Genomic DNA, 26,202 nt, shown 5'->3' on the forward strand with positions numbered 1-26,202 from the left:
CTCATTCGACTATACGCTAGTTCGTTTCATTCGTTCACTCATACCATGCCAGTTAACAACCCAAGAATCTCTTTACAGCGTTAGGGGATACCGAAGGTGGCAGCAAAATCCAAAAGGAAAAAGAAAAGTAAAGCCAACAGAAAAAGGAAAACACAGCAACGCGAGACGATGGTGTAGTTTAAGTTAAATGAAAAAATCAACAAGTCGTCTAATAGTGCTTTTCTCCATGGCGCTACAGTGCCACACCCCATAATCCACGTCCACCGCAGACCCCAAGCCAGTCGCGCGGATGCCCGGCGGGGGTGGTACCGCCCTGCGGCGACCAGCTAATGTTCGACACTTCGTTGTCGCATAGCCATACGGCGGCCGGGCCACGCTCACTGGGTGTCGCGGGCGTGCCCGCATTATGCGGGGCGGGAGGCATGGGGGGCACAGGAGCCGCATTGTGCTGGTTGATGAGGTCCCACAGAAGTACGAAGCAATCGTCCGCACCAGAGGCCAGAACCCCGCGGCGATTGGGCGACCACTCAACGCAGTTGATGGAGGAGCCGTGGCCCTTCAGTTCAAGAAGAGCCTGTCCGGGCTGTCGGACGTCTAAAACCCGCACGATGTTGGAATCTTGCGAGAAGGTGGCAAGAAGGTGGGAATCATGGGGTGATGCTATGACTGTTAGCGTCCAGTTTCAACCGCAGCCAGCAAATCTGACCAAATACATACCAGCGATGCGTAGTAGAGGCGGGGGCCATACGGGCTGGGCTTGGCCAGAAGGACTTCCATTGCCCGGAGTGGGGACTATAGCAGGTACCCGTTAGCGTATAATGCAGGGATCTCTGAGAAGAAATAAATTGGCATTACCCTTCTCATGCTTCTCCGTGGGCTCGTAGATGATAGTGCTATGTTCTAGGCTGCGGAGATCAAACATGCGCACACTACCATCAGCGCCACAGCTGACGAAGACGTCCACGCTATTCGCGCAGAACCGAACATCGTATACTTCTTTGTCATGTGCAATCAGCTGCGTCTTAGCGGTAAGGGTGGGAATATCCCAGATCGTGCAGGTGGTGTCGATACTCGAGGTAATGATCAGACTGGGAGAGATCGTATTCCAGTCCAATGAGGTGATTGGAGCGGTATGCTCGGGAGATTTGGAATTGGAGAGCAAAGCCAGCGGCGACAGTTTCGCTGTCGGTGCGTGTTGGCTGGCCGACCGCGTAATGGAGTTGGAACTTGGTACGGGTTGCGCCGTTGGCAGCGACCATAACCGCAAATGATCGCCAGACGTGGCCAACAGATCAGTAGACTGCTTCTGCGATGACGGCGGCTCCCAGAGTATCCGTGTTACTGGATATGAATGGGTGGCCTCTGCGGTTTTCACATAGTCGAGCTTGATCTCCCCCGCGGCGGCATCCGGCGTATCGGGGTCGGGTTGTGTCCAATGGGTATCTATAATTTGTATCTATTCCGAATTAGCACAACTTTGAGGTTGCGAATATGAAGAATGCAAGGTGGCAGGGGTACGCGTACGTAGTTGTGGTTATCCTCTAGATAGCTTCCCAAGGCAATCTTGCCCCCGAACGAGCTGGAGCTCCCCGTGATAGGCCATTTGCACCAATCCATGGAATATATAGGCCAAGGAGCGATGTAATTGCTATTGGTAGGTACCGGATTATCCCCGTTGAACGGCGCCATACCGGAGCTGGTGATTGGGTCACCTAGAAGGTCCCCTGTCGGTCGGATGTCGGCTAGACCCAACGGTGAGTATTTTGTTCCCTGAGGTGTATGGGGAGGGTACGCAGAGCCAGGTGAAGAGCCTGGCTGTCTGTATTTTGGCTGCTCAAACCCCGCTGGGCTGGATCTAGAATGCCCATGAGAGTTGACCATACTGGCGCGGGCATTTGGCTGCTGCTGCTGCTGCTGCTGCTGCTGCTGGGGCGGTTGTTGTTGTTGCGCCGACTGGGGCTGTTGTCCTGATTGTGATGTTGGCTGCATTGGTGTATTCAATTCAGGTAGTGTTGGTAGCGCCGAAGGTGCAGTGTTGACTGATACTGCAGGAGGACGGTTGACGTTACCCGGCTGGAGCGCTCCCGGGAGTACTCCGCTCGCGCCGCTGCTTCCACCACCACCATACTGACCCGGCTGCGACCCCAATGGGTGAACATTGATGGAAGGGACATGGTTGTCTTGACCGGCGGGGTATTCGTGAGACATCGATTGTCGCTGCAGATTGGGGCCCGTCGATGGAATATGGAGCTCCTCAGGTCGACCGTAGCTTGTCGCCCGCCGAGCGTCGTAAGGCTGCGTAGGATTCGACATGACAGCGATGGCCGAACAATCCGAGACCTCAATAATGAAAGGCGCAGCCCACCGCACAGCAGTTGGAGCTCAATGAGATTCTCGGATTGAGTTCGGGAGTCGAAGACGTAGGGCGATAACGAGGGTACGAGGACTATCCGGAGGAGAGGGGATTGGCGCTAGGAGCTCCGACTGCACCAGGGATGTGCTCGATCTGGATCATATCACGGGAGAAAGATGATTAAGGAGTCAGAGAGACATCCTGGAGCTCGAACGAGGGGAAGGAATGCCTGCAGAAACGGAGAGAGTCGAAGGGAGGAGCGATGAGGCAGCAAAGCGCCGCCGAGGGGAGTCTCGTGCCGCTGACTCAGCCACCCAGATCGCGGGGAATTCCTGCCCTTCTCCTTCCATCATCATCATCATCGTTGGTTGGGGTTGATGAAAGCGATCTTGTCTTGCGTTGCAAAACGAAGATATTTGACACCGGATTACTAGGTGGGATTCTACATTTACATTTCGCATTTAAGGGCATATCGTGCGCTGTATAACTCTACGACTCCATCGTTATCGCCTTGAAACTCTACCCTTGCAGTGTTCTTTCTTTCTCTACTAAGCTCCACCCGTGAGCTCCCCTCTATCCTCCCCGCAATATGGCTTCAGATCAACTTTCGGCCCTGCTTCTGCTGCCGCCACCCCCTTCGGCATCGTTTGACCAGTTTAAGGCTGCATATGAGCCCATTCTGTTGGGTGTCTGCACCAAGCTTGTCCGGGAACTTAATGGAGCCAATCACGCGGCCATACTAGATATTGCGCTCTCCCTTCCAGGCCTTCTATCCCCCTCATGTCGGCCGCGCACTAGGGCATTTTCAAGCCTCCAGTCTTTTCTGGAAAGCATCTATAGGCTTATTGGGATTGTGTGTGTTGAGCAAGGCATTGAGCTCGACGGTCCTGGCGGTATTGACGCCCGTGTGATCTTACTCGACTACGATTCAGTCCAGACTGCCGTTCCCAGGGACAATCCGTGCGATGGTCCTATTATTGACTTGCAGACGTTGGCGCGGTCTGGGCGACTGTGGGATTTCATATACTACCCGGATAACCAAGTAGGTCAGGGTCTAGCAACGGCCTTCAGTAGCTTCTATTCTGAGTCTAAGGACCCCAACGGCGGATCTATGAGCGCAATCCCAAATGCACCCAATTGGAAGGCTGCAGAATCTCTTCTGGTGATGGATGATAACCACATATCAACCATGCATTACTCTGTGGCTGTAGGAGGCACTTTCGATCACTTTCACATCGGGCACAAGCTCTTGCTCACGGCTACGGCGTTGGTATTGCAGCCTGCCGAGGATGTCGAGGCAGGTAAAGTCCGGAAGATCACCGTCGGGGTGACAGGAGAAGGTTTGCTGGCGAAGAAAAAGTATGCCGAATTTCTGGAGAGCTGGGATGAGCGATGCATGAGTACCGGCTCGTTCCTTTCAGCCATCATGGATTTCCGTATCCCGGAAACCAGTGCGCCGCGCATTGAACGAGACTCTGGATCTGGATCCGATGACAAGTACATTCAGATGCAAATGCGGCCGGATCTAGTCTTCAAGCTGGTACAGATCACGGATCCTTTTGGCCCTACCATCACCGACGAAGAGATTAGTGCTCTTGTTGTTTCCAAAGAGACTCGTGCAGGTGGGGGCGCGGTCAATGAGGAGCGTGCGAAGAAAGGCTGGGAGAGCCTGGAGGTGTTTGAAGTCGACGTACTACATACAGGCGAAGTCCCCACCGATGATGCCGAGAGTTTCGCGTCCAAGATAAGCAGCACTGATATCAGACGGCGTCGGATGGAGATGGCCACGGAATAAATTAGCGCAGTGAACTGGCAAAGCGTGCGGGCAGCTATGCGAACCAGTCGTCAAGCTCGAGAATTTAGACATTGACAGCTGTCCTGAAACGGCAGAGGGCAGGCGTGCAGATATGGAGATGATTGGGCACGATGCGATCCTGTACATACATTGCCGGCATCACCAGCAGCCAGGGACAACAAAGCGAGTCATGCGTTTTAACCATATTGATTTTTTGTTAGTTGCGATGGTGCTTCTTGATGAAGTGACGCAACAAGGAGTGAGCTTCGAATATTTTTAAATGGGGTTTGTAATAATAGATGGTCTCCGCACTAATATGTGGTGGTGGACTACTTCTTTTTCTTCCGTTCTTTCTTCAACCGCCATTCAATAATATGTTTGCTCCTTTCTAATTTCCGGGAAGATTTTTGAATGGCCTGTTTTTTAATTTTGGATTATCATTCTCTTTGTTTGATTTGCTAAACGCAAATTACCCCTGAGAAGGGTTCAGAATGAGTTGTTTTCTTTGTGCAGAGAGGGAAAAAGAGAGAAGAGAGAACAGACCACCAACCATCTTATCTCCCCGGCGTTTGGGATTGCGCCCTGGACTCGGGGGCTACTGGCCCAGAGTGTTTTAGGGGCTGATGATCCTTTCCCTCACAGCATCCCCACACGAGGCTTTCCAGTCCGGACCAACGCAATGCCATTGTTGGCGATTCCGATCCAGTTCTGCAATCTCGATACTGTGCTGCTAAGTACTAGTCCTGCTGCTAGCACCCCCCCCGTTTGATGGAGCAGCTCCAATGCGCTAGACTCACGGAGATGGGGCAGAAGGAGGGAATAAATGCCGTGCGCAACTCGCCAGTCGCAAGCAGGGACGATCTAGGCTTGGGAACGACAGGCCGCCATTGATTCGCGTTCTTTCCAGGCGGGGTTCCCTTGCTGCAACTCTGGTGGGCGTCTGCACGTAACAGACTCTCATGTCGCATCATTTGCCCTCTTACCCACTCCCTGCCCTCCCTCCCTCCCTCCTCCTTCCCTTATCCCCGGTCCAGCCAGCTGTCGTCGTCCTTCCCTACCAATCCTCTCCGTCACTTTCTTTCCTACTAGATTCCCTCCTGCAGGTTCACGCTGGATATCCGCATACGCTTTCGATCATGTGACCCCTGTGTGCCAGCTCTCTCAGCCAATATCCTGTCGTCTGATCAAACTGGGGCGTCTTCTGATGGTCCCGGCGAGATACCCGGAGGTGAAACCCCCCCAGTCGACTCGAATGACGGGATTAGGGATTGTCGCGGTGGGACGCTCTAAATCTTGTCAGACAGGTTCACTTGCTGCAAGCGCTCTGCCTGTGGCCCGCCGTCTACTCTGCAGTCGATAGAGAATGTGCTGGGAGTGTGAGAGGGGATGTATCACTTTCGTCCTTCCTTTCTCCAACTCTTAATTTCTTTTTTCTGCTCTCCTTTTTTTTCTTTTTCGAACTTTTTGCGCCTCATTTTATTTTTATTTTTATTTTTTTTGTGGTCATGATCCTTTAAAAACCTCCCGACTGTCTGCTGTCACTCTTTGCTTATTCTCTCGTCGATTCCCTGTCCATATAATCAGGGTCAGTCCCTTCCTGCTCTCCTCTTTCTTTCTGAACCTCCGACCTGGCGCATCGTTGTTTGCCATACCCCTCTCGTACCTGGGCTGGTTTCCATGTTGGTGCGAGTGACCATAGCAGCCGACCACGCGGCTGCTTCGCTGTGCGAAAACCATGGAGAGACCTCGAAACATTGAAGACTTGGCAGACGAGTTGATCAGTGATATACTTTCGTACCTTTTGGGTTCAGACAATTTATCTCCCGAGCCCTCCCCGACAACTCCGCAAGGCTCGTCTCGCGACTCCGACAATGGCACGGCTCATGCCTTCGGTGAAAAGTCCGAGTTGGATCGATTCAGACTCGTCTGCAGAAGATTCAAGCGCATCGGTACACCCCGGAAATTCACCAGTTTTGTACTCCGGTTTTCATCCGACGAATTCCGAAGGTTGGAGGACCTTCTGAACATGCAGCTAGCCTGTCATGTCAGATATTTCACGTACATGGTGCGACCCTTCTACCAAGGAAGCGGTACCGTCTCTGCAGACCCGCCCGGGATGTTGCGCGCATGAAGCTGATGATCATATAGGTTGGTCCCACATCCTGGATGGGGTCGATGTAGATAACCTTCCCGTTTCGTCCATTCACCGGCGTCGGCTCGATGATCAAAAATACATACTCGATTCAAACCTTGATCTCCGTTTATTGCGACGGGCGATAGCAGCTTTTTCTTCCCTACAACAAGTCAAACTCCTCCGGTTGCAAGATGGAGCAGACGAACAATTGCTAGACCACATACGCGAGCGCTCGTTGGGAAGAACAACGCGTCTGGACTGGGAACCCGCCTGCACCAGAGCTGTCACCAGCCTGAGCATCTCGTTACTAGAGTCCAACTGTAACTCAGTGAGATTTGTCGGGCCGCAGATCAGCCCGGAAGCAACCGTGAGATTGCTGCAGGCTCCATCCACCAGCCTTTCCGCACTGGGCGCACGACTGGCGAGCTTGGATGTTACTTTTCACTCCGCAGCCAAGCTATCCACATACATGGAGACGCTGTCCAACGTCTTCCATGACTTCTTTCTAGCTGCCAAAAATCTCACAACCATTCATTTAGGCTTCCCTACCAATGCGCCACTGGACCTCGCGTTAGAGCAAATTTTCCACCACGTCCAGTGGAAGAGACTCCGGACCCTCAGTATCCAAGGCTGGCGCCTCGGCTCGGAAGAAATCATCGCCTTCATCCGTCGGCACAGGCGCCAGCTTCGCAACGTCCGACTAGCCAACGTCTATCTCCGCCCCGGTGGACGATGGCGCGACGTCCTTAGCGTCTTACATGACGAAATGGACCTCCTTGAACGCATAGACCTGCGTGGAATCGACTACACCAGCCATTTCGACGCCAACGCCAATGCCCACCACCACGCTGACGCTGCCGGACCCGGTGCCGGCAGTTCTCAAACGCCGACACTTGCCATCGTTGTACAACCCACGCCCGACATGGCCCCGCACAAGGCCTTCCTCAACATGGACTACTCAAACAGTAGCCCACCAGGCAAAACCCGCCGCGCCTTTTCCGATGCCACGCTTGGACAGCTGCGCGGACACACATCTGACGTATTAGGAGATAATGGAGAGAGCGTAAGCCATGACCAGAGGTTACTGTGGGAAGCATGGGTTTTGTCCAGTCAACGAAGTAATGTCCACAGAAGGGTTTAATGTCATGTCGTTACGAAATTTGTTCAATCTGCATATGTTAAGTTCAGTTGGTTTCTCTGAAGCGATATGGAACATTAGTCGTATTTTAGCCGTAAATCCAGTTCCTAAGCAAGTATATATGCCGCGCTCGCTCGTATACTAGTTAACCACAAGAATCTGAGTGAGCAGAACAACTTTAGTACAGAGCATTATGATACCGTTGTATTCGTAGTGATACCACTTGATAAAAAGAATAGTAAGCATGAAAATGAAACACTTACAACCCACAACTACACATGAGTAAGCATTCAAAGTACTAGACAAAAGCTACTATGCGAAGATAGACTAAATAGAATGTCAAAGACACGGGGAAATTATCAATTACCGGGACGAAGGTATATAAAGATGATAGAGTTGAAAACAAAGAAAGAGAAGAGAAATCTATGTATTGAGTAGATGATAGATAAATAGATAGATAGGTGGATAGATATCATCAGCCACCTTGCCTCTCCCCTCCTGCAGTGAAAAAAGGTAGTATGTGGTGGTAGTAAGTGTGACTAGATAGATAGATAGATAGACAAGATGAATAGAAATGACACAGGATCCCAATGATCAATGCAATATAACACATCATCGTTCATCGTTCATCATTATTCTCCCTTTCCTCTTCCCCTCTTTCTCTTTCTCCTGTTCCTTTCCCTTTCCGCGACTGAAACTGTACATGTATGTATATGGCTTTGAGATACCTACGCACCAGGCGGTGGAGCAGCAGCAGCAGTTGCAACATGATCCGCTGCGCCAGCAGGTTTGGTGTTGCGTTCCCGGAGACGACGACCTTCCATGAGACCGCGGAGACCGCGCTTCTGAAGACCGATGACGCTGCTGAGGTCGCCGGTCCAGATCTCGCGCTCGGGACGGAGTTCTGCGTCGGTGTTGCGGCGGTGGTGGGACGGACGGGTGGGGTCGCCGCCCATTTCGGAGTCGGAGTGGTCAAAGCTGGTGTTGGTGGAGGCGGAGGTGGAAACACTGGCATTGCTCATAGAGTCTTCGCGGTCGCGGTCTACGCCGGCGTTGCTGCGGTGCCGGCGGCTGAAGATGTTGGTGTTGATGCGAAGGGGGATGCCGCGTGAGCCCATCACGCCGCTGGCGCTGCTGGCCACGGAGAGGGCGGAGGTACCGTGTTCGGTGTCGGAGGAATCGGAGGTGAGGTGGCTCTGGGAGGTGGTGGTTCCGGTACCGGAGGAGGATTCGTTGCCGGCGTGGGCGCCGTTCAGCGCTTCCAGGGTGCCGCCGGGGCCACTTGTGAAGCCGGTGCCTCGGCCACCGCCGGCGGCCATTGCGGCGGCGTTGAAGACGGCAGCGGCGTTTCTTCCGTCGAGAACTTGGTGGAGGCGCTCGACGGTGGCTTCGAGGAGGCCGTCGACTTGGTAGGGGCGGGCAAGTTGGAGGAGGGAGCAGAGGATTTGCGGAGTACAGAGGGGTGAGCCGGCGGGGGGGAGAGACGAGGTGTAGAAATAGTAGACGAGGACTTGAAGAGTGAGGACGGTATGGGGGAGGTAAAGCACACGAGGACGAGAGGTAGGGGAAAGGCTATGCGCAGAGGGTATCTCAAGGTTCGCTAACAAGGACTTTGAGGTGACTGAGCGGTTGCTGACAAGGGTGCTGGAATTGGAATAATTGCTGTTTTGCCCCAGTGACGGGGTGATTGTGATGCTCGAGTTGCGACTGGGATACATGGCAACCGCTGGACGTAATGTTGCCGTCTCGGCGATCCCGCTATCACAGGACTCGCGCAGAAGCTGGATAAAGTAAGGGCCCCATCTGCGAGTCAGGATGCGTGAGTTCACAGGGATGCGCTCGCCTCCAACCGCCTGTAGTTCCATATCGGCCATTTCAGGCAGAGACTGGGCGAGTCTGCCTAGTTCGTTGGACGCGGAGGTAAACGGCCGTCCGCCCGAGGTTAATTTGGTTAACTTGTGCTGCATTGATGCAGGGACTGCTGGGGCGCTGTATGAGATGTATCCCGATGTGGGCGTGGTCCGGCACGCATTGTTGTAGAGCCCAAACGCTTCCAGCTCGACCATACACACGTGGGAGAAGTTGATGCGACGATGGTTGTAGTCCTCGACCAAGCTGCGCTTCCGGTGACCCAGAATAACGAAGGTGTTCCTTCTCGGCCACAGAATTCCACGGTTCCAGCTGCCATGTCCAAACACAGAGCCGCCGGCATCAATGCGACCCCAGGTAAGGGTTCTCAGGTCGAGGGCCCAAAGCGCGTATTCTTGCTTCGACGAAGTCAGGTAGGTTCCGCTCACGACGAAATGGCCGTTGATGACTCCTCCGTTGGGGAACCTCAAGCCAGGAGGCGACGCCTGGCTCTGCATGGGCTTCTCGATCAGGCGACCGTCGGGGAGGCGCACCTGAAGCTCCAGCTTCACATCCAGGAAGTTGTAGTTAGAATAGACCAACATAGGACAGCCCTCGACCTGCGAATCTTCTAACGGCTCCTGCGCCTCACCATCGTCTGCGGCAGACCCGATGTCGGAAACATTCATGCCTACCAAGGGGGCAACCACACTTCGATAGGCACCGCAGCTTCGCCCCAGGTGAGTGGTACTGGTCCACTTCAGGCTACGTAGGTTAAACACGCTAATCTGTTCGATATAGTGGTTGGAGCTATCTTGCCCTCCTACAACCACCATTTCCGCCCCTCCAAATCCGTCGATATCCACCCCGATCGATCCCTGGTGCGGATTTGACGACGCGGGGTTGTGGTGAATTGCAGAAAGTGGAGCAGTTGCGGAGGTGAAGTGGGCACTTGAAGGCAAAATGGTCGCGCAGTGTGCATAACGTCCCTGAGGCGAGTCTGTGGCAGGAACACGGGTCCACGTCCGAGATGGTACATCGAAAATGTGAATATCAGACATGACCACCACTTCTGGCTGTGCTTCCTGTCCACCGGAGCCATTACTGGCGGGCTCCTTTGACACGTTCAGTGCAGGCGACATGCCGCCATAGCACACCAACTTATGATCACCCAGAGCGCAGACACTGTGGAAGTACCGCGGACGGGGGATGTCACCGGTGGTCTCGATCTTCGTCCAGTGACGCCGGATCAAGTCCAGCTCGTATATGTCCGACGTCAATTGCGGGCGACTTTTAGACAGGACACGACCACCGAACACGTAAAGCTTATCGCCCAGGATAGTCGTGGTGGCCCCGACCAACGGATGCGGTTCCCTGCCAGTTGTTCGGCGCACATTGCACACCAAACCTGACAGGTTGATGGGACCCGAGTTGGACGGTGGCGCTTGATGTCCAGGTTGAGCGCCTGACGCAGGGGAATCATCCCTCCCCGCGTCCATGAAGCCCAAGCTCGACTGGCTTCTGGACATCATCTTGGCGGTATATGAATCCTCCACCTAAACAATTCCACAGAGACCAACTATCGTCCTTCCAATCGTGCGCCCAAGCGAGCTCTCATAAAACCAACTGTGTCCGGGTATCCAAAAATCCAAAAGAGGTGTCTTCCCAAATCACGACAGTTTTCCAACCCTCAAATGACTTATCTCTGGTATGGCGCTAAAGGGATCTCGATTCGACAGAGTATCATCACACCCAGATATCACGACTAGGCACGGATTTGGACAAGTGAAGCCGCACGGGCACGATAGGAGAGCGAAACGAATGGGTTTGGGGCGATCTTCGAGGTCTAAATCGGACCGGGGTAGTGCGACCAGATCAGGGGGCGGGCGGAAAAGGCGAAATCCGTCAGAGGCACTCGCTGGCTTTCCCCGCCGCTGCCGCAACCTGGACGAGGGGAAGAGGCAAGGAGGTGGGACCAAGAGGCTCTTGACTTGAAGGATGGGAATTGCTGCAAGGGATGAACCACCGATCACGTCACTGAAGAAGCCCGATCGAGGAAACACGATTGAGGGAAAGGAGAAAGACGGGGGTGGTGGAAGTGAAGTGCGGGTTCAAGGCGGTCTCGCTACCTTGTCACTAGTTGGTTGGCGGTTACCCGTTAAACGGTCCAGGCACTAACTGGGTCAGATCACAGTGGAGAAAAGTGTCTAAAAGGGAGAGAGAGGGTTTGCAGAATATGCAACCCAACCCTGGGAAAGTCAATTCCTCTGACAGGTCAAACTCAAAGTTGTAAGGGAGGGGAGGGGCGAGGGGGGCGAACCTGTTTCAGAGTTGAGGCATCAGCAACTTTTGAGGAAAGAACCATGATGTCAAACCAGAACGGGAAGTTCCTCTCACCAGTTTGAATTGTTATTTATAGCACACTTGGAGGTCCGTCAGAGTAGCACCGCCAGCATTCAAATACTTGCGCTTCTCGGGCCAAGTACTAGTCGAAACTCGGGTATACAGCTTTGATTCTCGGAGTCGAATATCCTGTGTTTGGCAGGCAAAAGCTATCGACAACTAAGGACACCACGACGCACCTCCTTATGAAGTACAGTCTTACGGGTCCCTGTGATCGGTCCAGAGCCTCGGCCCCATGAACAGTGTGAACATCGACCAGAAAAATTGGTAGAGCAACTAGTGGGTTGGGAGGAAGAGGAGTAAGCACGAAAATCTGACAGTCCGAAACCTGCATGCCATTGTGTTTGAACAGAAAATGTTATGAGGCTCAGCGACTGTCGAATGATTGATCATCGTACACAGTCAGATAACTCATATTTGCTCCGTGTATGCTCACATCCTATTTAGCAGTATATTTTCCCTATTATGCATTCTCGGGGTGTTTACGGGCTTTTATTCGAGGCATGGCACCGGCAACGCATTCTGCCCTTCTGCTGGCCTTTCAGCCGTTTGCGACCAGGATCATCATGCAGGACGGAACTTCAGCTCCATATCGCCACTCGAACGGGGCCCAGACTACTGTTGATCATGCTACCAGTCGCCGTGGGTGGGCAGTGACAGGATCCTCTAAGGTGCGCCATGCAGGAACCAAAGCACCGCGGACACGGTTCCTGCGTGAAAACTCCCAACATGCAGGAGCATTATTCGATACAGTTATTGATTAGCCACGATGAACCCTGCCCGCCTTGGGGTTATAATTTGGAGATCGTTAATCGATTTATTTGTCGTGAGGTATCAAACTATTACACATCATAGCCATAACTTTCATACCGCGTTCCCTCTACCAACCCCGTCACAACATGTTTTAGTTATCATGATCGGTACGCCACCCATCCGTATGAAATTGAGTTGACGAGGATCGGCAGGACATTGTCATAATCTGCCTTGATTTACTCCTTCTTGAGGGAGGTGAAGCGAAGGTAACTAGTCCATCGCGTTAGCGACCGTAACATGTCTTTAAGCGGGTGTATTGGACAACTTACGGCTTGACAATGCGGATGTCACCGAACTTCTTCTGAGCGTCCTCAGTGGAGACGGGAGGGGGGATGACAACGTCGTCACCAGGGAGCCAGTTGATGGGGCAGGTGACACCGTGCTTGTCAGTGGTCTGCAGAGCGTCGACAACACGGAGGACCTCAGCGGTGTTACGACCAGTGGAGGCGGGGTAGGACATGATCAGACGGATCTTCTTGCTGGGGTCGATGATGAAGACGGAACGGATGGTGAGAGCCATGCCTGGAATATGTTAGCAGCGTCCTCACGGCGTCACTTTGGGAGGAATGGCTCACCCTTGGCGTCAACGTTGGTGGTGTCCTGGTAGTCGACCATGTCGTACAGGTAGGCAACCTTGCGCTCGGGGTCGGAGATGATGGGGAACTTGAGGTTCGAGCCGTTGACCTCATCGATATCCTTGATCCAGGCGTGGTGGGACTCGGTACCGTTGGCGCTCAGGCCGATGAGCTTGACGCCACGAGCAGTGAACTCGGGCTCGAGCTTGGCGAAAGCACCGAGCTCAGTGGTGCAAATGGGAGTGAAGTCATCCTATGCCAATTCCAGAATTGTTAGCTCAGCTGTATCTTTCATTCATTATGGTATCCACAACGGTGCAGGGAGAGAACTAACGGGGTGGGAGAACAGGATAGCCCAGCTGTCGCCAATGAAGTCGTGGAAAGAGATAGGGCCGTTGGAGGAGTCGGCCTCGAAGTTGGGGGCAACGGAGCCGAGACGGAGACTGTGAGAAAGTGGCATGTCAGAATTGGGTTGAGTGAGGGGATACAGTCACATCGTGTTGGATAGCACTTACGGAGCACGTTCCTGGGCCATTGTGAGAGTGAGGGGAGGTGTAGAGGGGTGGGTATGAACTTTTTGATTAGATAGGTAGGGAAAGAAAGATGAGTAGGAAGCAGGAGAAGATGAATGCAACGGAGGAAGTTGGGAGTTCTAAATATACCCCCGATGAGGCCCGAGGTCGGGGAACCAGGAGAGGAGGGGCCTGTGAATGGAACGGGGATGGAGCTACGAGGCAGAGGGGGGACACCATCCACATTGAACCAGAACCACAGCTTGGATGCCCCTCCAACGAATGACAGCCGCTGGGAGGGCGATCTTGATCACGCAATCTGCCACCGCCCAGGGGGCAGAACAGCTCTGATTGGACCCACATGAGCTCATTCCAGGTGGGATGTTTAGCGTCATCCGCATTGGGAAATGCCCCTCCCCCGTCCGGGATGTTTTTGGGGAGATTCAACCAGAATCCGATGGCGAGATTGGATTCCCCAAGGCACGAACCATCGACCTTAACTCATGTACCGTCCCCTAGTCCCGGCATTGTTCCTAAACTATAGTAGGAGGGGAAGAACCGTGCGAGGCCAATCCTCTTGTTCATCCTCCTCTTCTTCTATAGATAGTTCCTGTTACTATTACTATCTCTATCATCATCCATATCAATGTAATGACTACTATCACATACTGGCTGCTGCGTGCCCAACTCTGTTTGTTCGTTTCTGCCGCTTTCTAGCGTTACAACTCTTTCTCACCCGAGAGCTGTCGGCCGACTACCTTGCAAGAAAATGGCTCGGCCGACAATCGTGTTCGCTTGGGGCCAATGGTGGTGTTGAATGATGGCGCAATTGTGCGTGTCGTCTTACCCATCCTCCTGGCGACTACTTGATCAACTACAGCCTACACACTACCATTACAGTAAGTGATGCCCGAGCCAAGGGCGCCATCATGAGAAGCATTTGCAGAAAAGAGTTTTGCCCATAGCGCCGCATACATAATCACTAGAATCACCCGGAGCAGTTTGTTTGGGAGCTTACCAAGATCGAACTACCAGCACTCACCCCTGTGCGAAGTTTTGGCAACGGAAACCCAGGTGCCAAACTTATTACTGACCCCGAAGTCAGAAAGGAAAACAATGCCATGACTCAACTGTTTAACGCTATCACGGAGTCTGGAATTGCGAGTGACTGTTATCTGATACTTGAATTTTTATTCCAACAAGAGAAAGACTTCTCATGGCTTGGATGTGGAGGGCCTTCCCTACAGTCATTGCCGGGATGGCATGCTCGCTGTGTACACTAAGTATCCGTTCGGAGGCATTTGCAACCAACTCTGCAGGGCTGAATCAGTGACAATAGCGCAATTTCCTACCGAATACCATCAGTTTTGTCCTTCGACCAAAGTCATCATCATTTTCTCCTGGTCGAGTACCAATTCGCTTACAATCTCCATATAACGTCAACATATCGCGCAAGTCTGGCAAATAGTTCACCTCTCTCAAAACATGCCAATAGCTCTCCACCCACATATGACCTTTTGATCCTGATATGTTCTTCGAAGGGATCGAGCAGCGATATCTGGCCGAATGGTAGCTTTGCGCGACGCTAAGTTTCCTCCAAGTGTACTCTCTGCATTGAAATCACTCCTGGAGCTTGCAGGACAGTTCACGCCGACCCCCCTCTTGAGAAGGGGAGGGTGTCCGATGACGGGGACAAAGTTTCTCTTTGATTCACTACGAACCGGATATTGTCTTCGAAACATGGGATATACTTTCCGCCTTCCGATCGAAGCAACATAAGACAGGCACCTGCTCCTAGTTCTTGCAAAACCGAGAGGTTAGAGGTATAGAGTGGATGGAGTACACTATGAAAGAATCCATCAACTTGGAATTTGAAATCTCTTCAAACCTATCTGTTGACCAGCTTATCAAATCGACAGAACACTACTAGAGAGTCAAGGTATCCTGACTTCTGATTATGGGAGTCTCCAAGATTACTGGCCAATCATGGCGTTGAAAGGGCTTATAAAATGCCTTCAGCCTAGCGAAGGCTGTAAATTCGGGCACTAGCGAATCATTATTGAGATAGTGCCAAATAGTTGGTGGTGTAGCTGGTAGTACAGATTGAAAGTTGAGCAAAATCATGGTCATGAGTGGCCTACACCACACAGCGATTTGGTATGGACGGCACGAGCTTGCCTGTAGTCGAATGCATCGTTCCAACTGGCAGGGGGTAGCACAATTCCATCAAACTATGACAGGGGTATATGCTGCGTGCAGTTTTATGCTCCTGCCTGTTCCTGCGCCTACGGAGTAAATAATAATTAGTTATAGTTTTGCTCGGTGAGGGTACCTGAATCTCCGCGAGCACAGCCACGTGACCCCAGCGGAGCGCCTAAGCCTAAGGGGGCTCCACCGCGCGTCCCGAGAAGCTCGACCCGTCCACTCGTCCGCAACCAGAGCTTCACCCATCGCGGTCCTGTTATGATTCTTGCCCAGTGCGTGCCTAGAACCGCGTCCTGTCGTGTCTAATCGTTCCCTTCGACTGTCGGAACAGACAGCTGGTCCGTACCTTGGTTAGTCTCCGTTACTAATCTTTGCAAACACCCATTTCCGCATCGATTCTCTCATAAGCTTTCCTATACTGGATTGACTGACTGGCTGGCTTTCACACTTCTAGGCGCGTCTGGATCCTCGTGTCCCAAGTCCCCCAGCGCTTCCCCGCTGGCTGGCTCCTGACTGGCTGATTTCTTTGTTGTCTTCATCTGCTCTTGTCCTTTTCTGACCGTCCATTCGATCTTTGTTCCGTCTCTCTCTTCCCTTCCCCCCCCCCCCCCCCCAAACTCCCGTGGATCTTATCGCACAGATAAACATCCCCCCATCAACCTACCAACCAAACATGGCACCCCAAAGGAAACGCAAGTCGGAGAGCGCGTCAATCGCCGAGGAAGCCGAGTCCCCTGCTGCGAAGAGAGTGGTAAGCCTTTGCCTATCTACAAGTTCAATAATACTGCCTACGAGGTAGCGCGTCCTTCTACCAGACCAGTCGGCCCGTCCAATACGCGATCGCCGCCCACTGGCTAATCACGGTGTCATTCGCTCCCCTTCCCCAATGATTGGAAGCGTCGATGTTACATCCAAAATGCACGAACAAACGATTATGTTTTCCAAAGTTCCACGTTCAGGCAAAACTAATCGTTCTTCATTTCTTACATAGGCCGCGCCCGACACACCGGCTACCGGCGAAAAGAGAAAGAGGGGTCGTCCCAGGAAATATCCTGAGGGTAGTACTCCCAAGCGCCCTGACGGCCCCAAAAGAGGCCGTGGCCGTCCTCGTAAAGATCCGAATGCCCGTCAGTTCCCTCCTTGCGTCCCATATCTCTGATGCTTCTACGGACAAACCCTATACCGTTCCTCTTGTCATTCCATTCATTTATAGATGATGCGTTCGGTATGATTTTTTTCTACGGAAATTGCTGACATACACTAGCTACTCCCGCAAAGTCTACAACCCCCAAGCAAGGCAAACGGGGCAGGCCAAGGAAGACCCCGGTCGAAAATGGAACAGAACCCACCTCATCAACGACGAAAACAGAGACGGTCGATACCACACCCTTCGAAGGGCGCTCATACTGGTTGATGAAGGCTGAGCCGGAATCGCGACTGGAGAAAGGTGTTGATGTAAAATTCTCGATTGATGACTTGGCTGCCCGTAAGGAGCCGGAGCCATGGGACGGTACGTTTCCATCATAGGGCTTTGGATGATTGATTTGTCTGCTGATCACCCAGTAGGTGTGCGTAACCCTGTTGGTAAGTGAGGCCATTGGCAGTAGCAAGCTAGCCTTCTGGCTCACAAGCAAAACAGCACAAAAACATATCCGCGACATGAAGAAGGGTGATCTCGCCTTCTTCTACCACTCCAACTGCAAGGTCCCAGGCATTGCAGGTATCATGGAGATTGTCAAGGAGCATTCGCCAGATGGTTAGTCTCATCACATTAGCCCTTACTGGACAACACAGGGTCAGCTAACCCGTGGCGTTCGCATTCAGAATCGGCCTTCGATCCCGCCCACCCATACTACGACGAGAAGTCGAACCGAGACGATCCCCAATGGCAGGTTGTCCATGTTGAGTTCCGGCGCAAGTTCAACAAAATGATTACGTTGAACGATCTCAAATCATATGCACAGTCCGTACGGGCTCTTGAAAATATGCAGGTGCTGAAGCAGTCCCGGCTGAGTGTGACACCAGTAAGCGTCACAGAATGGGCGTTTATCATGGGGGTAGCGGAGGAAAACGAGGCCAAGGCAAACGCCGAAGCTTCCAAAGATGACAGCGCCGAAGGCGAGGAGCCTGAATCAAGCGAGTAAAGGATAAAGGGATTTCATTTTGTTGTCGGGCTTTTGGGATGATCAACTTACTCTTGTGGAAATTCGACACGCGCATTTACTTTATGTACAATCAAGGGATTTTTTTTCTTTCGGTGCAGCTGATGGTGCGGTCGATTCACGTAGCAGGCGGGTTATACCCGGCAGCTTGTACGGATGGCTGCATGGCCCTGACTGGCGATGCTTTCTATATATGTTGCCACTAGTTGACGCGTTATAGGCCTTGTAGACTAGCAGATCCCCCAGCGAGAAGCGCCGATACCTTCTAGACCGGTAAAGAACATGGGTGGCTGTTGAGATGATAATAAGTTTGTGATTCTTGACGAATCTGTGTTCTGCGACAGATCGAAACTCTATCACAGGTGGCGGCAGAAACCCCTCCAAAAGCTTCCGAGGGTTAGCTAAAATGCAATCAATTATGGAGTAATCGGAGAGGCGAGGGGTTGTGGCGAGGTCTTGGAGAAAGCGATCATAATGGAAGACCCGGAAGAATCATGATTGGAGATGGGGAAGACGCAAGCTGCATGCACACGAGGAGGGGAGAGCAGGTGGTTCAGCTGGATGGGGGAAAGAAGTGCGGAGGAGCTGCAGAATCAAGCTTATCAAGCTGAGATGATTAGTTTATTGCGCCGGTGGAGATGCTGACCCAGAGATTGGGACACCGGCGAAAGGATGGCATCGAGAAGAGTAAGTGTATGCGAAGAGGGGCTGCCCGAGGCACCGCCGCCTCTCCCATTCGCTCTTCCATCCTTCGCTGGCGGGGATGCTTCATCCGGCTTCCCTTCAACCAACTAATCATCAATCACTAATCACCCTCAACCCTCTCCTCTCTCCCTTCAGCTTCGTCCATACATAAAATCTCCCCCTCGATGCCCTTCTCCTCTTTCCCCGCTCCCTTTCGCTGTCTTTCCTTCTCCTCTCTGCGGCTGCGTGGTGTCCCTTCTTCTCGTCTGCCAGTCGTTGCCTTCTCCCCTCATCGCCATCAATTCCATAGCTCTTCTATCACCATGAGTGATCTGTCCGTACAGTTGACAGCCCCGAATGGGCGTACATACGCTCAGCCGGTTGGTCTGTTCATCAACAACGAATTTGTCGCTTCTAGGTCCGGGGAGAAGTTCGCTACCATCAACCCTTCGTACGTGAATCCTGTCCGAGTATCTGTCATGAATCTGTTGCTGACCAAAACTAGCAATGAAGCGGAAATCACTTCCGTCTATGCTGCGGGTGAAGAAGATGTGGACATTGCTGTGAAGGCTGCCCGGAAAGCCCTCAACCACGCCTCATGGAAGTTGTTGCCTCCGACTGAACGAGGCACCCTGATGCTGAAGCTGGCCGACCTGGTCGAGCAGCACAAGGAGACGCTGGCCACTATTGAGACGTGGGACAATGGTAAAGAGCTTCACATTGTTCCCCAAAGACTATCATCAGATGCTGACCCCCTTCAGGAAAGCCATACTCGGTTTCGCTGAACGATGACCTGGGAGAGGTTGTCGGCTGTCTCCGGTACTATGCTGGATACGCCGACAAGGTCCATGGTCAGACGATTAGTACCACTCCGGCTAAGTTTGCCTATACTCTCCGTCAGCCAATTGGTGTCGTAGGCCAGATTATCCCCTGGAACTTCCCTCTCGCTATGGCTGCCTGGAAGTTGGGTCCTGCCTTGGCCTGTGGAAACACCGTGGTTCTGAAGCCGGCTGAGCAGACCCCGCTCAGTGTTCTCTATCTGGCCAACCTCATCAAGGAGGCCGGTTTCCCGCCAGGTGTTGTCAACATCTTAAACGGCTTTGGACGCGTAGCCGGAAGTGCGCTCGTGTCCCACCCCGGGGTGGACAAGGTTGCCTTCACTGGTTCGACGTTGACTGGCCGTGAAGTCATGAAGTTGGCTGCAGGCACCCTGAAGAACATTACGCTCGAGACAGGTGGCAAGTCGCCCCTGGTTGTCTTCAGCGATGCCGATCTCGACCAGGCCGCCAAGTGGGCGCATGCGGGCATCATGTACAACCAAGGACAGGTTTGCACCGCCACCTCTCGTATCCTGGTGCATGAGTCCGTCTATGACAAGTTCGTGGCCCTCTTCAAGGAAGCCGTGGCCAACACCAGCAAGGTGGGCGACCCCTTTGCCGACGACACCTTCCAGGGTCCCCAGGTCACCAAGGCCCAGTACGACCGCGTGCTCTCTTATATCGAAGCTGGCAAGTCCGAAGGAGCGACCCTGGTGGCCGGTGGCGAGCCGTTCAAGAACGTCGGTGACGGCAAGGGTTTCTTTATTGCGCCCACTATCTTCACCGACGTCAAGGACAACATGCGTATCTACCGGGAGGAGGTTTTCGGACCGTTTGTTGTAATCTCCAGCTTCTCGGAGGAGGACGAGGCTGTCAGACGGGCCAACGATACGACCTATGGACTGGGCGCTGCCCTGTTCACCAAGGACATTGAGCGTGCGCACCGGGTTGCGTCGGAGATCGAAGCGGGCATGGTCTGGATCAACAGCAGCAACGACAGCGATATCCGGGTGCCTTTCGGTGGTGTGAAGCAGAGTGGAATTGGGCGCGAACTTGGCGAGGCCGGTCTGGAGGCCTACTCACAGGTCAAAGCGGTCCATGTCAACCTGGGAACGAAGCTGTAGGCGAGCACAAATTGTACAAATGATGGCGAATGAATTGCAACCGTGATCTGTGGGACGAGCCTGGTAGGACGAACACATACACATGCATCCGATGGACCGTTGTGATGATGGCGCTGCATGAAGGGAAAGAGAGATGCTATGTGGCTCTGCGACATTGGCTGCATGTCGTGTACCCGATGACTGACATAAAATTGGTGTGTTGTTGCCAACTTGACTATACCCTAAGTGACGATGAGAAAAAAAAATGTATTATAATTCAGCCATGTCAACTGGCAAGCAGGCTGTGACTCTGAGCCTGAGTGATCTTTCACATTCCACCGTAAGCCGTGATGTAGCACCCAACCCGCCACAAACAAAACCCTTTTAGCCTAAAGACAAGCCCAAACGTTACACATCCAGATACCAGATCTCACAGCATATATACCTAGGACAGAGTACTCGCTTACCTGTCTCCACACGATTCAATGAACCCATCCATGTTGGCATGGACATGCATGTCCATTCATCTGCACATCAATAAACAACATGCACATCACCTAACAATCCAAGCACCAACAAACCCAACCATTTCAATCTCACTCAGTCAATCAGAAACCCAAGACAAACAAAAGAAACCCAACAGACACCATTTAAATCCGGTTTCAAACCCATACATACATACATACCTTGCAATCAATCACTCAATCAATTAATCAATCAAATCCAACAACTTAAGTTAAATTACTTTCTCCCCCCGCGCCAAGCCCAAACACTCTAAATGCAAAGCATGAGTACCTGATCTGACTTACCATATCATATATACTTCGCTTCCTTGCTTACTTACTTACTTGCTTATGTTATTACAGAATTATTATGGGAATCTCAAACCGATTGGACAAGAACCGGGCTTACTCACATGTGCTTAAGTAGTGAAGATGCTTGTGAGTTAAGTGTTGTTAAGGAAGTAAGGGGGTTTCTAGATGGGTGGGTTTGTTTTTTTTTTCCCTTTTCTTGGCTGCTGAGAGTTTTTCTTACATGCATATATATACTTTTCTCTTATTCTCTATGTAGGAGAAGTTGGTACAGTAAGTATACTACTACTGTAGAGTGAGTGTGATTTGTAGTATGCATGTAGGGTCGTATGTAAGTGACAACTCAGTGCTTCGTGCAGAGGTGCATGTGTATGTACATGTACATGTACATGTGGTGGTAGTCGTAGAACATCATAATGGTTTTAAAATATAATATAATGAAGAAACTAAGTTTTGAATGGCGATGTGGAGAGTAGGAGGAGTAAGAGGTGAAAGTGGGAGTGACATACATAGTATGAAATGTTTTCCATCTGCATGTCGGTAGATATACCCCATCCCATCATCCCCTTGACTTGACTTGTTTACGTGCATTGCGTGTGTGCAGGGTTAGTTAACTATAATCCTTGGGGTTGATATTCTTCCAGTGTTTATATATATATATTTTTTCCATTAGAGATGAATTACTAGAGGATCATGGTACTACTAGTGCCCACTTATATATATTTTCCAACCACAGTATACCAACTATACTCTATTATTTGTGGATATACTCTAATGTTAATATGATGTCTGTCTAGAAATAAATCCAACTACACATCATGACTATCCATCACATCATCATCATCATCCCAATCAAAACAAAAGTTATATATGAAACCGCGACTAAACTACATCCGGAAACAACAATCCCTCGCTTCGAACTTCTCTATCTATCCCACATTCTGCAGTGCATGCATACTGCACTTCTCAATGACGCACAGTATATATCCAAGACAAATGCAGTCAAGCAAAGCAAACAGAACTGTATAACTGTATCCAAACGAAGACTACTAGAATTAAGTAATGTAATGAAGTTGAAAATATCTTCCGATGAGAGAAAATTTAAGAAGATTGTAAGCGGCGTATGCATGTATCGTCTTCATCTTACTTTTGAACAAAGATTCATGCGGTTTGCTTGGGGATTTACTTTCAATAGGGTTTGTTTACTGCATTGTGCGTGCGTGCGTGCGTGTTTGATACTCATTTACATACATACATACATGTAGGTATGTATGTATGTGTGTTTGCGTGGTTGTTTGAATGATTGTTTGTTGGGAGTTGAAGAAACGAAATTAACTATCACCGCTTACTTACTGGGCTTAGTTAGTAGGCTAGGTAGTTATTGCGGGTAGATACATGCTAACCATTAAGCAAATTGATAACTGCTTGATAATAAGATGCTAGGAGCCAGTATTAGGTTTATATTAAGCCTCGGTAGGTCATAATTGTTGACAGATATATACCCACCCGCAACATGGATAATTCAAGTATCATAATGGAGTAGCATCATAGCAACTAAACTGATTAATCAAACTTAAACAGTTAACTTCATGTTTTGTTCAACCCACACATGCTTTCATTACATACTACTTACTACCTCAGGATAGAACATGGTCCTACCACTTAACCAACTTAGTAAGTAGTATTACACTTCCCTCCCAGCAACTAACTACTCACTCCCACCGACACTAATGCCAACACACAGCAAGCACCACCCCCAACCTAATGCAAGAAATACCCAAAAAAGCCACATACATAAAGCCAATACCCAATGAGCATCAGCCAAGCGTCAAATATTTGTCGAATTCACGTGTCCGTGCATCGCCATTGGTAGGAAAGGGAGGGAGGGGAAGGGCAATGTGCAGGCAGGTTAGGTACCTACCAGGTTAACTAGTAGAGGAGATAGGCAGAAGGATGGACGGAGGATTTGGTTTTTGGCTGGCTGGGCTGGGGGGCTAGCTAGCTGCATTGCGAACGTAGAGCCATGTGTCGTGACTGTCGTGACTGTCGTGGCGGGTTGCGACTGGGACTGGAACTGGGGTCGGGGCTTACAGGAGTTACTTTACTCATACTAGTAGGTGGTTAGCTAGGTTGGAGCATGCTGGGCATGGGTTTGCCGGAGTTGCTGGCTCCGGGGAGGAGGAAGAGATTGTGTGAGAGAGGATGAGGGGGTCTTAGCTGGCTGATCAGGGTTGATCCTGTCTGTCTCCCCAGTCGCCACACATGACATGGGATTGCTCAGACACTTGCGTATACAGTATCTCTCCTACTCTTTCCTTTCCCCCTCTTTGTCAAGAGGATTGTGCTCGACATGGATTCTCCTAGTTGATAGTCAACCACTTTCCTGCTGGGTAAGGGAAATACCATACTTACCGTAACCGAGACCCAAACATACCATACATACATACATACATACCATACCGCAGGGCCCCGTACCTGCATCCGCCATGTAAAGTTACATTGTCGTGCATGAAGAATCGATCATGTGAGGGCTGCCTAGGCCTCGCGCCGTGCGGCCCCATCGCTGCTCCTCGCCGCCTGCAATCGCACCGCGCGCGGAGAGAACTAAATCTGGACACACTTGCATACATAAGTACATCCATCTTCAATCTCAACATGCCATGCGGCATCACACCCCCCTCCTTCCTCCTTTCATCCTTCCCCTCTCTTCAATGTGACCACTCACTTTACAACGGTCGGGGATATCCCCCTCTTCCCCCCCAAAGCCCGCGCGCCGCCGGCTCTATGCCCACAGCCCACTACCCACCTAAACCTATACCCACTGGCTAGAGTCTTCCAGCTACCGATATGACCGACATGACACGCCGCATCCAGTCTGCTGCCGTACACCGCATTTTTCGCGGACACATTGCTGGTTTGAGTGATCCACCGAACACTGGCTCGAAATATCGGTCGTGTTTGCCTCCTGCAGGTACTGTCTGCCCGCCCAACTGATGCATCACCGTTGAGCTGGTCGAATGCTTTCTTCCCCCCGCCTGGCTACGCTGGATGACCTATTAAGGTTATGTGGCCGACTCCGTTCGTTCGTATATCTGCACCGTCGATGGCCCAATGTTGGGCCGTCCGACCGTCAATCAATGCAGCGTCGCGGATTGTGGCCAACGCCCCCATCAACCGACCGTGACTTTATCACCCTCTTTTACTTCTTTCGTACATGATTAGCACTATGACGACGATCACCCCAGATAGACGGAGATCAAGGTCACTTCCGTCGTTAAGTTGCCGGCGTGTAGTCTCGCTCATCAATAGCCATGTTGCTAGACCGCCTGGATGGGGGCAGTCACAAAAGTCTCAGTCTGTGCTGCAACTCTCTCACTAGGTCAGCTAGAGTAACCCGGTCTAGCCAGCAAAAGCAACGTAAGTCTGCCAAACCATAGGCGAGGATCCTGCCTAGCGTTGGCGCAGTCCCGAAGGAATTGCAATCTAGGAATACTGTAGCTGCTCCTTTACTATCCATCTCTCTGACTCGTTTTTTGCTTTTTTTTGAGTCTCCCTTTTTCTTTTGCTTTCTTTTTCTTACTTAATGCCCTTTTTTTCTTGGCACGACACACATTGTAGAATGTAACTAGTCGCGACCTTTGGACGAGGGTAGGTATACTACCAGTAAGATCCAATTTTTAGGAATATTGGGTGGTCAGTGCAGGGGAGCTGTCGTTTGTAACGGCTGTAAGTCAGAAGGCTGGCCTCCAACTGGTAGGGAAATCTTCCACATCATTCCGAAATTTGGGACCCTGGGCGGATATGCCGTGTCTGCATCCAAGGAACGCTTTTAGATCCGGGACTCACATTGCTTGATCCTGCTCTGTCGCGCAGCTTGCTTTAAGCCCTAAACTAAACCGCTACTGGCTGTCGCCATATTTTCCAGACTGCCACAATGCTCCAAGGAGAGGTCTGCCCGGGTGCATTCCTATTTGTCCGTAACATCGCCCCGTATGTGATTTTGCTCCACCGCGACCCTTGTCTGGAACAAATGAGGCGGAACACGGGAAGCCTGCCGCACCCTGTCACTGACAGCACCAAGGCTGGCTGGCGTCATGGTGAGACTCCATTCAATTAGCCCGATCAAACGCATTCGCCGGTGGGTACCTGGCTTCCTCTTCCTTCTCGTCTTTGCTTTTCCTGGGCATTCATTCGATAAGTATTCCCACGTTTGCTGTGACGAAACTGTTGGTCCAGATAGCTGCTACCAATTCACATGACAGGTGATAGTCAGCTCCATTGGGTGGAGTCGCGCCTGGATGGTGGGTTTCAATAATCGTATCCACCAAAATCCCGGCGGTCTCAATAGTGAAAAGGCCATCGAGCCGGGTGTTTGGACCTTTGGAGTACTTTCCTGAGCCGTGAGAGACACGAACATCCGATGAGACACTATGTCTATTTATTGGCACGACGAGCAGGAGGCCGAGCTTCAGCTGAAACCGACGCGGTTTGCTTAATCCAGACTTGATTAGCACCCGTGGCACCTGGATTGGGCCACCCACCGGTGAAAGTACCGACTAACTTGACACGGAGCAGTGACCCGATGGGCAGTGCCAGACTGCCAGACTGCCTGTGCTGGTACGTAGATAGTACTCCGTAGACTAGCACCGTAGCACACAGAAGCCAGCTAGCCCCACTAGCCATGAGCTCCCTAACGCTAAGGTGAGAAGAACCAGAAAAGTGTTCGATGAGGTTCGTGCGGGGACGACTGGCGACTGGGCTTGGCAACCGAGGACAATCCCGAAAAGCTGCCCATGAGACTTCGACTATCGATTCTCTCTTTCGGGCTGGATTCCTCAGCACTCACA

At 51.6% G+C, this 26,202-nt stretch overlaps 7 protein-coding genes across 7 annotated transcripts; 4 read left to right on the forward strand and 3 right to left on the reverse strand.

Moving 5' to 3' along the window:
- Window positions 1-232: 232 nt before the first annotated feature.
- Window positions 233-2,313, reverse strand: AKAW2_51358A (WD repeat protein; the record flags this gene model as incomplete). The annotated part of the gene is made up of 4 exons (XM_041691278.1): window positions 233-660; window positions 718-792; window positions 856-1,456; window positions 1,525-2,313. The coding sequence occupies 4 exons, from the start codon at window positions 2,311-2,313 to the stop codon at window positions 233-235; spliced, it is 1,893 nt and encodes a 630-aa protein (XP_041544779.1).
- Window positions 2,314-2,942: 629 nt separating this feature from the next.
- Window positions 2,943-4,148, forward strand: AKAW2_51359S (putative pantetheine-phosphate adenylyltransferase; the record flags this gene model as incomplete). The annotated part of the gene is made up of 1 exon (XM_041691280.1): window positions 2,943-4,148. One exon carries the CDS (start codon window positions 2,943-2,945, stop codon window positions 4,146-4,148), a length of 1,206 nt encoding a protein of 401 aa, XP_041544780.1.
- Window positions 4,149-5,883: 1,735 nt separating this feature from the next.
- On the forward strand, window positions 5,884-7,423 carry AKAW2_51360S (F-box domain protein; the record flags this gene model as incomplete). The annotated part of the gene is made up of 2 exons (XM_041691281.1): window positions 5,884-6,238; window positions 6,297-7,423. 2 exons carry the CDS (start codon window positions 5,884-5,886, stop codon window positions 7,421-7,423), a joined length of 1,482 nt encoding a protein of 493 aa, XP_041544781.1.
- Window positions 7,424-8,148: 725 nt separating this feature from the next.
- Window positions 8,149-10,800, reverse strand: AKAW2_51361A (putative regulatory protein Ral2; the record flags this gene model as incomplete). Its single annotated transcript, XM_041691282.1, has 1 exon — window positions 8,149-10,800. The coding sequence occupies one exon, from the start codon at window positions 10,798-10,800 to the stop codon at window positions 8,149-8,151; it is 2,652 nt and encodes an 883-aa protein (XP_041544782.1).
- Window positions 10,801-12,660: 1,860 nt separating this feature from the next.
- On the reverse strand, window positions 12,661-13,594 carry PRX1_1 (peroxiredoxin; the record flags this gene model as incomplete). The annotated part of the gene is made up of 5 exons (XM_041691283.1): window positions 12,661-12,694; window positions 12,754-13,006; window positions 13,060-13,312; window positions 13,394-13,502; window positions 13,575-13,594. 5 exons carry the CDS (start codon window positions 13,592-13,594, stop codon window positions 12,661-12,663), a joined length of 669 nt encoding a protein of 222 aa, XP_041544783.1.
- Window positions 13,595-16,449: 2,855 nt separating this feature from the next.
- On the forward strand, window positions 16,450-17,920 carry AKAW2_51363S (uncharacterized protein; the record flags this gene model as incomplete). Its single annotated transcript, XM_041691284.1, has 6 exons — window positions 16,450-16,527; window positions 16,768-16,903; window positions 17,041-17,286; window positions 17,343-17,360; window positions 17,416-17,532; window positions 17,601-17,920. The coding sequence occupies 6 exons, from the start codon at window positions 16,450-16,452 to the stop codon at window positions 17,918-17,920; spliced, it is 915 nt and encodes a 304-aa protein (XP_041544784.1).
- A 1,025-nt stretch (window positions 17,921-18,945) lies between these two features.
- ALD2 (aldehyde dehydrogenase family protein) lies at window positions 18,946-20,564 on the forward strand (the record flags this gene model as incomplete). Its single annotated transcript, XM_041691285.1, has 3 exons — window positions 18,946-19,073; window positions 19,128-19,327; window positions 19,384-20,564. The coding sequence occupies 3 exons, from the start codon at window positions 18,946-18,948 to the stop codon at window positions 20,562-20,564; spliced, it is 1,509 nt and encodes a 502-aa protein (XP_041544785.1).
- Window positions 20,565-26,202: the final 5,638 nt, after the last annotated feature.

The sequence above is a fragment of the Aspergillus luchuensis genome, chromosome 5, assembly GCF_016861625.1.
Source record: "Aspergillus luchuensis IFO 4308 DNA, chromosome 5, nearly complete sequence".
Classification (NCBI taxonomy): Eukaryota; Fungi; Ascomycota; class Eurotiomycetes; order Eurotiales; family Aspergillaceae; genus Aspergillus; species Aspergillus luchuensis.